The sequence below is a fragment of the Macrosteles quadrilineatus genome, unplaced genomic scaffold, assembly GCF_028750875.1.
Source record: "Macrosteles quadrilineatus isolate MER2022 unplaced genomic scaffold, UCM_ALF_1.0 Scaffold_1__1_contigs__length_201487025, whole genome shotgun sequence".
Lineage (NCBI taxonomy): Eukaryota > Metazoa > Arthropoda > Insecta > Hemiptera > Cicadellidae > Macrosteles > Macrosteles quadrilineatus.
Window position 1 is genome coordinate 12,778,882 of NW_026542594.1, and position 17,268 is coordinate 12,796,149.

Below are 17,268 nucleotides of genomic sequence, written 5' to 3' on the forward strand. Positions count from 1 at the left end.
CTTGAATCTCTCTATTACAATATATTCATGACACACTAATAATGTTGTGAAATTATAGCAAACGCATAACCTCTTAAAATTTTTTCCCTCATTAGTGCAAGGTGAAATAATTCTTCATAAATGCGTGTTTAAGTCAACGATGTAAAAAAGTTGTTTGTATCGTTTGTTAAAGTAAAGATTTGTGTTATTTCAAACGCATGCTATGATTTGATATATTATCAAGTAGCTAACGTTATTTATCTAATCGTATATATGTGTGCAGCACTGCTTATGTTATGTAGATGAATGGAATTATTTCATAGCTACGATAAATTAGGAGCTAGTATATTGAAAAGGGAACTAGCTGGTCTAGGGGTAGAGCGCGGGACATCGGTCCTTGAGGCCCCGGGTTCAAATTCCGCCAATTCACCAATGGATGTCATCTGTGATAATGCTGCAACCCCTAGTTCTAGCCTGAAGTAATGTGAAAAACAATCCTGGCTTCGTGCCTAGCGTCTTAGGACAAAAAACTATATTGGATATAATGATTTGCCGATAAGTTAGGCTTTATGAAACACAACTTACATCTTTACAAGGTACATGAAGTTTATTAAAATTTCTTTTGCATATAAATACACTGTTATTTCAAATGAACTTAATATTGTACAAAATTGAGGTAGCAAACGTGTGATGTTTTGTACCAATTTACACGATAATTATAAGTCAAAGAACACATGTGGGAACTGACGGTTTTGGACTGCGATATTTTCCTTTTCTAAATAATTAATATTGAATTTTATATGAGTGTTTCTATGTACATAAATTTTATTTATACAAGACTTAAATTCACAACATGCAGTAAATAAATAAATAAATAAATAGTTGGCAAAAACAAAAACTCCTTCTCTAGTGTAAGTGTCTTTGTCATGAGCAAGTACTTCAGCAGTAGCAGGTAGCGTTCAACCGTGGTTGTTCTTCTGAAGGCCGAGTCCTACTGCGAAGAGAGCAAAGAAGAACCCAGCGAACCCTGTAGTTCCCACTATAAGCACCAGCCCACCCAACAACAGTGGTATCAGCGTGAAGAACTTGAGCTTGTAAGCCAGCAGTAGTGGCAACATGAATTTTCTCAACTTCTTGAAGTCCTTCAGTTTTAGGTACTTTTTCGACTTCTTGCGTACACGCTTGGTCTTCTTGATGGCCACTGGCTCCACATAGGACTGATCTGTAAAAGAATACATCATATATTCGTGTTTTATATGCATGCAGGGTCCTAAAATCAGGAGGGATGGATTTTTTTAACCATCTGTTAGAACAAAGTTTACTTCTACTGCACGTCAAAATTGTAAGGTTAATGCAGTGGTCAGTGAAGGAAAAAAGCAGCGTTTCAAGTGGCAAGAGGACAAAAACTAAATGACTCTCACTGGACTAGCACATTTTTAAGACCTCTCTCTTTTGTAAAAGCTTGAATGATTTTGCGTTTGAGGTGTCAATATATTTTTCTTAAAGTTGTATGTTTAAATATGATACAGCATGTTCAATAACTTTACACTAAAGAGGAAGTCACCCTCGCTTACATCACAGACTAATGTTGCGATGTAGGCAAACGAGATAGTGACAACGTAGTCTTTACCAATACACCGTACATGTCACCGTATTGTCTAGTCTAGAGAATCCATTGCATAAACGGGCTGAAAGAACTAAGAGACACGATTGGATGTAAACATCTTAATTTCTCAACTGTTGAATTCATGTTGTGTTATATAAGTGTTTAATGTTAAGCCATATTTTGTATGACTAACCTAAGGCACTCTTTGTGTAGGTTTAACAAACCACAAAAATCAACAATCCATCAATAATGAAACCTACTTAGTTGATATCTTACGTAGTTTGGTAAATTAAGCAAACGATGCATGAAAACAAGATACACGTCAGTATTTTCCTTGTCTTAAATATTTCAAAGGGGTTCAAGGTATAAGGGGTTCAAGGTATTTCGTCAACTAACTTACCAGCTTTGATTTAGAAATTAGTAACGAAATGGATATTTGTGAAAAGTGCATCTTTATTAGATGTTACAACTTGTGTAGTATTTTTGAATTTGTACTAAAGGATGATTTAAACCTTACACAAACAAAAATGTCCAAAGCCTGTAAAGTGTTTATTGAAAGTCTGTAATGTATAAGTACAACACGCTCCTAGAAATATTTAGCCTTGGCGCTACTTTATATCGCACTGCCCTGCCCTCAATTATTGTAGGTAGTTTTCTCAGAACACTGAAATGTTGGTATGCAATAATTTGACCACTTTATTGTGTTTTTAAACTGGCCTTTTATTGAACCTGGTTGTTAGCGGTTCCGGTCTTTGGTTGTTTGGCAATAAAATGGAACTACAGCTGCTGGCTTAGCTTTACTATCTTTACCTTGAGAAATAAATAACCTAGACATTAAAACTTTCTCTTCCCGCTGCAAGTAATTGAAACCCCTAACTGATAATATTAACAGTGAAAAGCACAATAAATGGTCAAAAAATAACAATATTTTTCGGAAGTTATTCTAAATATTTGTAAAAGCTATACTTCAGAATTTTTCCAAGGTATGGTGTTCGGCGTTGTGATGCTACTTTATGAATGCGAAAGTCAATGTGGTGAAAATTTTTGTATGTTATCTTCTAGGAGATTCCCTGAAAATATAGGAACATAGAATCGTTACCGATACATGTGCTTCTTCAACTGGACCGCCGAGAACACCAAAAACCCTGCAGTTTTCTGGTATTTCATAGGTTAATACAACACTTCCTTTGATTTAGTTTCATTAAGATCAATTATCCAATATTTTCTATAAGTAACCTATCAATAAAAATATTATTTCATTAAAATCTCTATTTAAAGTCTTTCACCCATGATCTTTTTTATTTATGGTTCAAAACTGGACCCAGCTATACCTGCTCATTGGGCTTTAAATGGATGATCCTGACTAATGTATCAACTTATCTTTGTCCGTAACAAAGCAACACAGATCATCACACTATATTCTGTACTCATTTATCCTTCACTCAAATTTGGGTTAAAATACACACCCATGTGTCGTCCCCACCTCAATGATTGATATTGGTATTCATATCATCATAATTGGATCTGGTTAAATATTGCGTTCCTAAGGATAACGTGCTCTTTGTTATCTTCAATAATCTTCAAAAGTCTTCGAGCGTCCTTTCTCAAAAGGACCTATCGATTTAGGGACATGTGGACGAATATACCAATGTGCTAGTTCAAGTAACTAGTTTTAAAATACAATCATGTAACTACTATACTCAACCTATGAACCTCTCGCCTACGACATAATTATAAAACCAATCCGTTATCGAAAGCCACCATCAACAACAGTTTTCATATCATTCGTGATGCGTGTAATCATGAAAAGACATCTGGGTTGTTTTCGTAGGTTAGGATTACGAAAACAATAATTACATAAAACATTGCCAAGAGCCTCTAGTGGTTATGCGCAATCGAGTCAACAACCTGTCTCTGTTTATTTTATGAGTCAGCTGTTAGGACGCACCGCAATCAGCTGTTTGGCCGGTAATGTGCACGACCGCCCGCCCAGCCGCCCAGGGGTCTCCTCCAGATAAGGTTAACATTGTTAGGAGTTACAACCATTCATCCGTAGCATCCATGATTTACCAATGAGTTGATAAAAGCTGGTGTTTTAGATTATTAAAATTAAACTGCTTTATTAATAAGTGCAGAGATTTTTAAAAACAAAATTGAAGCATTCCAAAATCAAACAGCAAAATAAATGTGATCTATATTGGAACAGTAGTTTAAGCAACGATCGCGTAAATATAGTCTTAACGACTCGAATATAAATTTGAGGTACGAGTCTTGGTGAGTCATTTTATCAGCTGTTAAAACCAATTCAATTTATTAAATAATGAGTGAGTGATTGGGACAATAAGCAGTTGCATCACCCCTAATCAGTGGGAACGATAGGTTATTATACATAAACGAAAACATAGCCTCTCTTAGAAGTTATGGGTAGTGATTTTTAGTAATTAAAAAACGGTCGTAGGCAAAGTAGTGTACGCAACTCGCGTGATTAGCCTTTCGACACTCGTAGAAGTTTTATAGGCACTCGCCAAGGTTCGTATCTTAAATTTTATACTCGTGTCGTAAAGACTCTTGTTCTTAACACGATCGTTTCGTAAACTACTATTTAAATAGATCAGTTTTGACAGCATTTCCCGCTTTACACTGTAGTTGCAATTGTTTTGGAGGTATTGGTATTGATAATGTGTATTAGAAAAACCAAGTAGCCTACTTATTTACTAGGCTTTGACATAAGAAGCAGGTTATCAAAATAACTTGAATATTAACTGTCCGATAAACGTTTAGTAGAGACCTAGTTTATTGCTTTTGGATGAGTTTCTACGTGCACGCCTTGTTTCATTCTTGTATCAACTCCCCTTACTTTGAAACTCACATTTTGAAAAGTGCAGCGCAGTAACTGGTTTAGTTTACTCACTTTAAGAACAATTTCATATGTTATTTGTTGAAAAAATTACTTATTTAAAAGTAAAAGTTATTCTTTGAGCATACATTATTTACCTTCTATAATATGATAAAATATCATAAACAGTATTCAAATAAATTTTTATGTTTTTTAATTTTTCAACTCTCTTAGCCTATTAAAACTATTTATGACGACAATTTTCGTACAGATAGCGTAAACAAAAATGAATAAACTCAACATACACTGAGCTATACGTGCCGATGATTTAAATATTTGTCCACCGTTGGCATTTCTCACTAATCTGAAAGATTTAGGTTGCGTAAAAGAAAATTGCCTCTTTGCGAATAAACAATATAATGTGCAATCCTATATCTCAATAGTTGTTTTCAAAGAAAGGAGTCAAGGTATACACGATCAAAATGTGTTCTATGTCAACTACAACCGAATCCCTATAGCGTACAATTTAGCCTCACCATCTCGGTACAAAGTGTCGGGTAACCACAGTGTTTAGCCCGGCCCTCACCTTACTTCTCGTGATCTCTGTGTAGCCTCTCTTCGCCCTTGCCCCGGGGGTGCAGCCCCAACATTCCCTATTGTTGTCTTATCATCCATATCGTGATAATGTCCTGAGGCACTCCCGTACAATTAGCATGATTCCCAAAGTGGCGATTAGGTTATGAAACAGGAGTAGAAATACCAAAGGTCCGCACGACGGTGGCGATCGTACGTCACAGTCCGATGGTCAGAGACTTTGAGTGTTTAGGCTTCGCTGCCTGACCACCAGGAATGTCTTTCGCAATATATCTGAATCATGGAGATAATCTAGGTTGTGAAAGTAATTTAGAGGAAGATCGCAATAGGATTTTTTATTTTCAATTTAACTATATTATTTTTGTTACTACATCATTTTTAAATTTTAGCATTCATGATTCCAATATTAGCCTGAATATTGAACTTACTGTTGGAAAAATGTGATTCGCAATTAATTTCAAATTCATCAAATCTTTAACATAAAGTTGCCAGAATTTAGATAGATAGATCTCTTGTGAACTTTTTGCATATCTTACATTATTAAGATTTGGCTGTAGCTACAAATGAATAGAAACATATTTTTTTTCATTTTACAGTCATCCATAATGTTATTTTAAGCACATGAAATAGTTAGTTATTTTCGAAAGTATCTTGTTTAGGTTATTCAAAGAATCTGTGAATTAAAATAACTCTTGTCATTGCCTGAAAACATCGTTCAATAATCCTGGTGTGATCCAAGAAGAAAAAAATGCTTGCAGAGCTCAGGGATTTCTTAAACCCAGAAGCAACTCCAAGGTTTTGAAATTGATTTGTTAACACATGACAAAACTCTTAGATATCTTCTGATGACTTGCAATCACCTTACAGATGACAAAGTGATAGTACATTGTGTGTGGTTGATGGGAATACTATTGTGGTATCAAGGTCACGTCTAGCTCTGTATCACTCTGGAGTCAGATCTGCCATCAAGCCATTGGTCCGTTGATAGTTGCCATCAGGGGACAATTAGCCATTTAATGGAGTGCTTGGCATCGAGCGAGGCTGTGGGAACCACCACTAGAGCGTTATATGACGTTTAGAAACCGATGTGTCAGTCGTTTCAAAAACAATATCCTGTGGTTTAGATATTATTTTAATTATTATAAATTATTGAACTAGGTATTTTATTATTATTTAAATACAATGAAATGAGTTAGGGTTGAAAATATACTTTTTTCCTGTGTGATGGACTATATTTTTCGGCAATACTGCATCATTAGTTAACAAACTAGGATTTGAAACGAAAGTACTTTTCTTAAGATAACCTCTCAAATGACTTCTAGCTTGTTTTCAATTCTGCTAATGTAAATAAGTAGCTGTTTACTAAGTAATTCAAGAATTTCTTCTCTAACGATTGTGTTACTGTAAATTATTATTATCGATATGTCGAACTAGTAAAAGAATGCAACAATAAGCTAAAACGTTACTTACTAAATCCATCGAAAAATTATTTTGATCCATCTGATTGCAACAATCAAAATTTAAAACTGTTTAAAATAGCTGATTTTTACTCCCTAGAGAGTAAATAAAAAAGGCTGTTTTACTTCAGTATCACAGGAACTATCATGGGGAAAATCATCAAGGGGAAATAAAGAATATTATACATTAGAATACTCTGTTGGCGATTCAATCAGCTGTGTTCTGCTAGAAGACTACAGCTGGTCCACATAGATGGGATGTCTACTTCAGAGTTTAAAAGGCAACGGTACAAGTCGATAGGGATATTAATTTGTTGGGATTCAATAATATTTGTACTTTCTATTAATAAAGTGGCCTAAAATGATAGAGTGCACCACAAATTATGTGTACGACCTATGGTGATTGTATAATATAAACTTAAGTTCATTGATGGTAAAGGTTTTAGTAAAGAAAACTGATGAGTCCCAGGATCTGTACCAACTAACCCCTTGATTGCTGGATACGTTCAAACGCACAGGTTCACAGCCTAACTGGACGGGTAAGTGTTAGGTTAAATGAGGCCACCAACAACTTTTTGTAAAAAAAAAAAAAATAATCGAAACACGTGCAAAATACCATTTACGTTTGGAGACTGGGGCATTCCTACTTATTCATAAGGATCGTATACTGAAATACACTCACTTGAGCCACTCATAGAGTTTTACCCTTATTTTTAATTACTGAGACATTGGTGTGATCGAAATTGATCGTGATGGTATTGATCAAGAGAAATTGTCGTTCCATTTTTACTCGGTCAAAAACAACTCAAACAAAAACCAGTATTTTACATCAGTGCGCTCTGTTGTTGACTTTTAAATGTTGTATAATGCCAACAAAAAGTAAAAAAATGATTAAACAGAAAAAGTAATCTAATTACCATACACGACAGATAATCAAATTATATTTAAGGATTGTTATGGCTGGATTTAGAGATCTCAAATACCTACTGATCATTTATTCATAGACTAGAAGAAACAAAGATCTACATATTATTTTTTATGGCTTTACATAGGAGCATCCTTAATTTGTCCCAACGAATATTATATTTGATCGTTATATGATGGAAATTTAAAACTAAGATGTAGATCCACTAGTAATACTGTATACCAATTATTAAACAATATAAATCACTTTGGGATACTATTCATGCGGCTCTCATTTACTGATGTTTATTTGTATTGTTAAAGATACATTTTCGTGCAAAGATTGTCCTATAAAAGCATTTCCCTGTAAGATCCAGACGTGGGAAACATACCGCGGTGACGTCTGTAAAGTAGGGCCATTCAGCGTTACTGTAAATTAGATTTGGGATGGTGACTAATGTTTATAAGTTGTTATGCAATAATACTATAACTAGAAAATCTATTTTCACATAAAAATAAATCAGGGTCATTTGTTAAGAGGACCAATTTTACCGAAGTTTTATGTTTTACTTCCAAACAACATAAACAGCCTAACTTAAAAGAAGAGTTAAGGTTGTAAGAGTTAGAAAAAATCAGTAAAAAATGCATTGAAAGTATTGCGCCTGGTTAATGAAATTTTTAGTCGAATTTGGCAGTATTTTCCTTTGCTTTGATAGTATTAAAAGGTTAGTGAGTTTTACTAAAAATGTATAAACTCGCCTACAGCATTCTAACCCCTATTAAACTCATAATATATACTATTAACAAATCAAAGAAATCAACGACATATGTGTTATGAAATGGTACAGCTAAATACCTACAGAAAAAAATATTTCAAACAATCCTGCAACCATAAAATCACATGTTCATTAGACTCATATGGTATGTGAATAGTAAATATTTATCTTAGGTTCGTGTTTGGTTAGGTCCTGCAGAAGTCACGCTATATTAGTGAATTATTAGTGAGCATTATGTGACTGTGGTGATGTTTTCCTTCTTTGAAACTTCGCAATTCATAGTCTTTTTATAGGGTAACATGTCTAGCAGATGTAGCTCACAGGATGAGGAAGAAATCATTTACCGAAAAAATGGTACAGTACTTTTAAGTATATATTTACCACCTGAAGTCGTGATTCTGATGTTGTGTTTCGTTCCTTGGGAGGATCTTCCCGCCTGCCGAGCTGTTTGCAAACTCTGGCGTTCTTTCATAGATCGTGATGTTTCGGAAAAGAAACTAATAACAAAGTTCAGAATGTCATATTTTTCAAATCGTTATAATGGATTGTTTTTAAAACACAAAACTCTACCCTTCTTCATTAAATATGCTATTTCCCGAAAAGAATTCGGAAGTAATGTCTTGTCTTCAATCATTGGAAGTCCAGGGATTAAAGATCCTAAAGTCGTACCCACAATGTGGAGGGTAACACTCAACTGTTTCGGGCTCAACACCGAAGAAATACTAGCAGATGTCCGCCATCCTAACCTAGAAATATTCATTTGGTACAGTTTATATCAATCGACAGAAAGCATCAGAATATCTCTAATAGATGATGAAGGCGAATGTGTATTTTACTCCTTCCAAAAAACTCCCTCAGATGACGATGATTGTGAAAGGATGAAGAAGGTTTTTAATTTCAATGATCCAGGACGGTTTGACGTTTTGGGGAGGTACCGACCTCGTCTTCGCTCCGGTTTTCATATCGAGATCGCATACCTATCGTTGACCGTCCTCACTCCATACGATTTGTTTACAAAGAAGTGCGAATCAGATCTTGAGGAATCAGGCAGGCACAGCGTTTAAATACAAACTCCTGACTCTTGTTTGTCATGGAAGAAACACATACGATTTATCAGAACTAAGGTTCAATTCATAAATTTAAAAAAGTTGGATCCTTTAAACAAATATTACTGCACGGAAAATTATATTCGTATGTGTCAGAACATCAATTTAGAAGGAAGTCTGATCAAGTGTATACTTTGCTAGTGGCTTTATGTGCAAGTGTTAATAAGTTTAAATCTAAATGTATTTTTAGACGGTCACGGTACAAAATAAACTTAACTTTCTTCACGCAGTTCACAAAATGTCTTAAATACGTTGAACGCAGCTGTGATGTCTAAAAAGTAATTTTTGTACATATACTACGTTAAATCTGGGATTTCTTTCTACAGTGAAATTCCACCATATGCATCTCACGTCAGATTACCTTACACATCTCATAAAGAGCTGCTTTACAGTATGACTCGAATTAATTTTATCTCTCACTCTTTTTCATAGCCTACATCTAAAAATTAAGTACGAACTACAGTGAAATCATTATAAATTATTATACATCAAATTTTCGTTTACAAAACTACAACAACATGCAGCCAAAGGTATTAATTTGGTAAATATAACCAAACACCTTTTTTCTCCTGATCTCCCTCTATATTTGGACTGTATAATGTTTTGCATAATTGTACCGTAATTTTGATCTCTATCATGAAATACATTTGTTAAATTGTTAACAATGTTGTTATATAAACAGGGAAACTGCCTTGCACAAATAAAATAAGAATAATTATTAATCTCATGCTTTCTGCAGCGCTGCAGTGTTCATGATAGAAAAACTTACACGAGAGCCACGCTTAGAGAGTTGGCGCTAAATTGAGACCAATGTGCCTTGACATGACCTGTCAACACGGTGGGTAGTTAACGTTACCACTGACGTTGATAGGTTTGGTCGATTATTACATTTTGTTGATTTGAGAATTTGTTAAGCACGTTTATATTATCTCGACTAAAGTATCAAACTGCCATTTTCGACTTGGTACGGTTTAAACTATTTTATCCTCAGTTTGTGACTAGTACTAAATTCCCGCGTAGCAATCAGGCCGATACTAGATTAATTGAGATAAAGGACATTTTACAAGGTATTTTATTTCGATCGAGATTAACAACTAACTGATATTATTATTTATTCCCTATCTTAATGTAAACAAAAACTAGTTTGTTTTATTTTTATATTTTCATGGTGTTGGTTTCTGCACGATTGGTATTTTTTTAAGTCTTTTGAAAAGGAAGGATCTTTTAGAAGGTCTTAAATATAGGATGTAAAGATATCCATCAATAACAGCCAATGTATTTAGATATCAGGTCAAATGTCTTCACTCATTGTCTGAAGATAAGGAGATCGTACCTGACTAGCTTTTTAATCACAGGTTACCCTGTATACAAATTTGCACAGCCCTAACACGTCTAGAAGAAGGTCCGTTTAAGAAGTGCAGGGTGAATTGCCAATTGCTAACGTCTAATACAAGTGAAGTTTGATCTGTAAAAAATCGTAACCACATACATAATGGTATCTGCAGAACTGAAGAGCCGCTGTCGTCTCATTGCCTATAAAAATGCGGTTTACTTATGTGTAATTATTAGCTGACTGCTAGATAATAAAAATTACAAATATAATACTTCCAAATATAAAAAGACAAAATTAACGAAGAGGTTATTTATGTTCCTCAAAATGTTTGTGGTATCCGAAATAAATATAGAACTTTGTAGATTTCGATCACTAGGTTGACTCGTCTTATTTGGTTTTAATAACTTGTGCCGAACTTCAAACTTTACATCGATGTGACCTACAAACATCTAGGGTTGTGACACTAACCTTCATATTCGTGTTTGTCGACTGGCTCTGGAACTTCTTCTACGACCTCCACCTCCTCTTCTTCCTCTTCGTCATCGTCATCATCATCTTCTACGTCAAACTGATCTGTGATGTCCTCTTCATCGTCATCATCATCGTCCTCCTCGTCATCTTCCTCTTCGTACCTTATGACTGGCCTACGCCGTCTCCTCGCCAAGGCGTCCGCCTCCGGGGGCGTCGTCGTCGGTATTGCTACTGGCACCACCTTGGGAGGAACCGTCCTATCCTCTGGGAAACCGACTATCTTGGAGGATAGAGTGATAGAGTCGATGGGAACTTTTCGTTCCCGCTCGTCAGAGACATTACGGAGACCTCGCACATCGACGTCTGCTTTAGTCTGGTTCAACTTGACACTTATCACTGGCTTCGGTGCTTTCGTTGTGAATCCCGAATTCTTTAACACACTGTGAAAGCTCTTTGTAAAGTTTGATAAAATGGGTTTAGGAATCAAATTAAATTTAGTCCACACTACCTTATCACCTTCCCAACTGTCCCCGTTGTCGTTATACACGATTTTAAAACTCGCCAGTAAAACTAGTAACGTTAAGCTGAACATTTTTATCGATCTCCGAAGGCACGCATTTTCCTAGAGGACACCGACCACCAACAAGTCAAAATCGGAACTGACAAGGAGTGTATTCCTCTTTAATCTGATACCGCTTCCTGCCCCCTCTCTTCCTCCGTGCCTCGCTTCACTTCCTTCGCATCACCGACGACGTCGTCGTAGTCCCCAGTCATTGTCCCGCTTTGTGCTTTATGTTGCTGATTCTCATAACACAACACAGCACAACAACACAACGCTTACGTAGACGTTCTATTGTACTGATGCACCGTTAAAACCACCTCTACCAGTTGTCTGAGGAACAATGGAGGATTGCTGGTGGTTTGTTGAAAACACGACATCATTTATAAATTGTGACCCACCACCTCCTAACAATATTACTGTCATGCAATGAGCTGGTCATTCTCTTTTGTGTCTTGTTCCTCATCCTTAGAAAATGTCTTCTCTTGGAAACGATTTGGAGTGTTCATGATTTGCTTTCCTTCATGAAGGTCCTCTCGCAATGGGTCCCTAAGGATCAAAGTTATATTAACATAGTATGCTACATAACCAAGAAATTAAACATGGTCTCATAATGTTTGTGTTGATTAGTTTTATTTTAAATATCCAAGCATTACAGGTTATTAAATAAGTTTATGTACCTAAATACTTATCCATAAAATCCAAGAAGCTAATGCATATTAAGTTTAAGCTAATTTACAAATTAAATAGACGGATGAATTAAAAATAAGTGGTGCTATCGTAAAAGAAAACATTATACTTTACTTTGTCATTTTGCAGTATTATTTTAAACATTTGCACTAATGATGTTTATTTCCGCTCCTCTTCATGTAATTTGTTAAACGTAGAGTCCTCTATGAAGATTGCAACATTATTAAATACATTATAATTATAAGACTTAGTTTTCAGTATATAGCCTATCTGCCTAAGTAGTTCCTATGGAAATGAGTTACATTTCTTCGTTGTCCTGTAGATCATATTGAATTTAAACACGTTTTTAGTTTTAAACTAAAATATAATTTAACATAATTGTGCAGTTTTATCAGTTAACTAGCTTACTCGTTGCACGTTTTAAAGTTGCTTCGATTTCAAGGAAATTAACCATTCCATTTTGAATCTCTGGAGGATCTTTTACATTTTTAGAGCATTCCTTTTTTATAAATTTTAAAAATACATAATTATTATTTATCTAATTAAACAGTAAAACGCCATTTTGCTTCAAAACATTTAATCAAGTGCTTTTTTGTAAACGGTATTTTTTGTTTTTCCGTTTGGGACATAAAGAATAGATTGTTTGGTTTTCCAAAGTGAGAGAAACTCACCTAAAGGGGGTTCGGAGGGTTGTATACTTCCCATGTTAAATTTACTATTTTGATGACCCGTTTTCTCAGAAACAACTATAGGTACAATGTTGATTTTTTTTTACTTGTTTTATGCTATTTTTTGGGAACTTTAACACAAGGTTTGTTTATTTAGTCAATTTTTTTCGGCTTTATGATTTTTTAAATATTTCATTTAAAAAAAAATCATATTTTTCCAAGTTTTTTATTGTAAAAATATAATTGAGCTTCATAGTACAAAAACCTTGTGTTAAAGTTTGCTTTATAGCTCCAAGAATATGTGGTAAAAATTTCAGATCTGTATCTCAAGTAGTTTTTGAGATAACGGGATATATGTAAAAAAAACACTGTTATACGGAAAAACGCGATTAAAATCACGTTAAAGTTAAAACACATAAATTACGTGTGACTTACTATATAACTGACCTGCTTAGTGCATTCCAGCACCATAGGCTGGTTGATCTGGGTCTTCTGCATCTGCAAAAGCTTCCTCCAGCTTCCTTTTAGCACTCTCACGGCGTTGCCTGGCTTTTTTCATGAGGTTCGACAGCATTCGTTCTCCCCTCTGCACGCGTAGTCTGTCCATTTCACTAAAGACAACACTTGTATTTTGGCTCACAGTTGCTCCAAGCTCGTTTAGAACTAGGCATCTAGTCACATTGCCTTTGTTGAAGCTCAAAACAGCATCATAAACACCAGCCAACATGGTTTGCATGCCTATAAATACTGTTTTCGGAAGCCGCGACCAAATTACGGCATTCACCGATTCATTTGGATTCTGTGACTTTCCATGAAGGCATTTCTTCAACAAAGCAGGGTTAGACAAATCTTCAAATATACTTTTGATTTCTAACATCACCACCTCAGGAATGTGAGTGTGTTTATTGTGGTCATATGTCTCACCTTTAGCTACCGCCCGCTGATATTTGCACCAGCTGAGTTCGCCTATATCGCACAGCCGATGTTGAGGTTTTTCATTTGATGAAAGCAGGTGAAAATATGTAGCCCACACTGCTGTTCTCATTTTATTTACGTCACTACCAGGTTTAGCTGTCCTCCTTATAGCTAATCCATAACATTTTTGGATGAATAAAATCCGCTCGTCAGTAAGACGATTTCTCCCACCAATAGTTTTACCATCAGATAATTTTTTCTTTCCAAATTTTTTTTTTATATTTTTTAGGCGAGTACCCATTCTCTTTTGGACATGTCCACAGCATTCCATTTTCTCAATAACATAGTCATCTCCATATGGCCTACTATCATTCACAGAACTAAACGCACTGGAATCACCATCGCCCAAGTAATTTTTGTACTTTACGCCATACTCCGGCTCTGATCGACGAAATATTTCAATTGCTCCATGCACTTCCATAGCACCACTAGTTCCTATAAAGTTTGCTTTGCAATTTTCTGCATGAACACCCAGTAATTTATCTTTACAGTAACAGAATTTACTGATAACAGCAACATCAAGAACGCAGCCTGTGTCTACACTTGTTATAGTTACCACACCGTTATTTGAGGTATGACCTCTCTTCTGCCAGGTCCCGTCAACCGCCACTGTCAGTTCTCTACATCCATTATTTTCTAAAACAGCTTTCTCAACAGCTTCCTTCATTACCTTTTTACATACATCCTTGGTGGCTTTAGCAATGACTTCATTATACCGGTCGAATTTCGCCGGAGGCGGCGGCAAGTTCAGTATTGCACACAATGTTTTAGCCGAGGATTGTCCTTTTCCAATTGTGCGTAGACCGTACACAAGCCTAGTATTGATGTCATACAAATGAGTACCTTTTGTAAGATTAGAATTACTGTACAATACCTTTGAATCACAACTTTTACATTTTAATTCACAGTTTGTTGCCAACCCACCTAACCTATTTATGCTGTAAGCAAGTTCTGCACCACAGGATTTACAAGCACTTATGTCTAATATACTACTAAGAAGAGATTGAATATTCACTATGTCCAACACACTTTGGTTGTCATACTCACTATAACTAAGCCTTGTGTCCCCTATCTTTTGTTTAGATGAACTAGGCCTATTAGGTAAGTCACCAAAACCTATGTCTGGAGTGTTCAGTAAACCTAGGCCTACTGCTTGGATCAAAGGCTTTTTTGGAACTCCTACATTCTTCCTTCGCTTGAAAACTCCTTTTGGTTTTGTCATTTTCGTAAAATAACGTTAAAATAACTGAAAAGACCATTCACTTTCACTAACAAAACACGGTAACTGTGGTAACACAAACTGTAAAGAAACACAGACAGCAAAAACAATCAGAAAATTGTTCCAGATGTTTCTGCTAAAGTCAGTGTGACCAACCAGACAAACTGAAATCACTTATTAACCGAATTTATAATACTGTATATTATACTATACTATACTATGTAATATATACTATATGGCATGAACTTTTAGACAAATTCTAGCGTACTGCTGCGTTGTAAAGCGTTCGTGGTTTGGCGCGACTGAAAAATTTCGGGAAAAAAGCATGACATTGATCTAATAAAAGTTTAATAACTTTTTTTCTACATGTCAGATATGTATGCAGGTGGTCTTAAATTAATTCTAAGGTGTTAAGGATAACAAAAACATTAAAAACAAAAAACTGAAAAAAAAAAATTAACCCTCTGAACCCCCATATTTATTTGATTCATCTATATATATAAAATCCAATGTATGTTTGTATATTTGTATGTTTGTCCTTTATGGACTCCAAAACCACTCGACAGATTGTAATGAAACTTTTAGGCATTATTAAGCATTATTCAAGGATGGTTTGTGTGAAGTTTGGTACAGATCCGTCAATAGGGCTCCGCCCCAGTGGCTCCGGAGTTTCCCATGTTAACATTATGAGTACTCATATTTAAATGGAATTAAAGAATCTTAACAGCTGGTGCAGCTAAACAATTTGATTCTGTGATGTTCAATAGCATTAAAAAGTTAATAGGTTTACCAACAGGGTGCAGCACTATATTTTTTTTAATTTATGAGAACAGCTAATTTGCAACCAAAAGTTGAGTGAGCGTAGCGAACGAACTTCAACCTGGAGGCGAGTTAGCGTAGCGAACGAGCTAACCTGAAGGCAAGTGAGCGCAGCGAACGAGCTCCAACCTAAAGGTGAGTGAACGTAGCGAACGAACTTCAACCAGGACGTGATTGAGCCATGCGAACGAGCTCATCTTGAAAATGAACGAGCATGTGACATAAAACCACAATAGGACAGGACGACGTCTGTCGGGCCAGCTAGTTTTAAATAAAGATTAGTTGCTTGTAATCAAAGCCAATCCAAACGCATTATCAACTCAAGTAAGCGGTTTTGATTGTTAGAACCATAGTTTTACTAGTCATATTACCAACACCAGGTACAAAACTGTTCATGACTGCCCGGGTAAATAATTTGAAATGTTTTGTGTTGAAAACGATTGCCTAAACCAGCGTGATTTTAACCTCAATTGGCCATATACAAGTCGTGTGCTGTTCCATGCCACTGGCTCACATTCCTGAACATTGGATCATTATTGATGCAGATGTTGAAACTTTTGGAAATACATGACTTATCGTCTAGCTTTTACTGAATATGAATGGTTTGTTATAGTCAAACGGTTTTTAGCTAATGAAGTTTTCCACTACAGAAAAAATGGTTCCCGTCTGAGAGACCTAGGCGTATTCACTTTTGTTTTCTGTGATCACTCCACCTAGCTGTTTCTTAGCTTCAGGTCAGTTCCGACCTGCAAACGTGACATAGTTGAACAATCAAAGGTGATCAACTGGATTGGAACCAGAGACCCCTAGACGTTCCAATCCGGCCAGAAAAAACTCTATTTTTGTACCATTATCGTTGTAGAGGTTAGGTGTAAACCATTTGATTTCCTTGTAATCTACTTCACAAACAAGAGAAAGGAGATGCAAATTTCTAAACTATCTAGGGTGATTGATATAAGTGTGCCAGCGGTTTTATTCGAAAACTATACGAGATATCAAAAAAAGTTAAATGGTAAGTGCCTTGGATTTTTTATTACAAAAATTATAGTCAAGTCAAAAAAATATTTTAGCCGCCATTTTTCCAATATGGCCGCCAACTTTGATTTTTCTTATGGAACACCCTGTATTTTATGATGTATTCTGATAGAAAAAGTTATTTTAAGACGATTTTATTCTTGTAATTTTTTTCATAAACCTAACCGTTTCAAAGATAATAATGGTTAAAGTTGTGAAATTTTGAATGGTTTTCGAGCAAAACAGCTGGCATGCTTGCTTAG

At 35.5% G+C, this 17,268-nt stretch overlaps 1 protein-coding gene across 1 annotated transcript; it reads right to left on the reverse strand.

The window, feature by feature from the left end:
• Positions 1 to 825: 825 nt before the first annotated feature.
• Positions 826 to 11,688, reverse strand: LOC128982957 (uncharacterized). The gene is made up of 2 exons (XM_054402062.1): positions 11,059 to 11,688; positions 826 to 1,201 (listed from the first exon to the last, which is right to left on the reverse strand). Exons 1-2 carry the CDS (start codon positions 11,651 to 11,653, stop codon positions 939 to 941), a joined length of 858 nt encoding a protein of 285 aa, XP_054258037.1. The 5' UTR covers positions 11,654 to 11,688; the 3' UTR covers positions 826 to 938.
• Between the last annotated feature and the right edge of the window lie 5,580 nt (positions 11,689 to 17,268).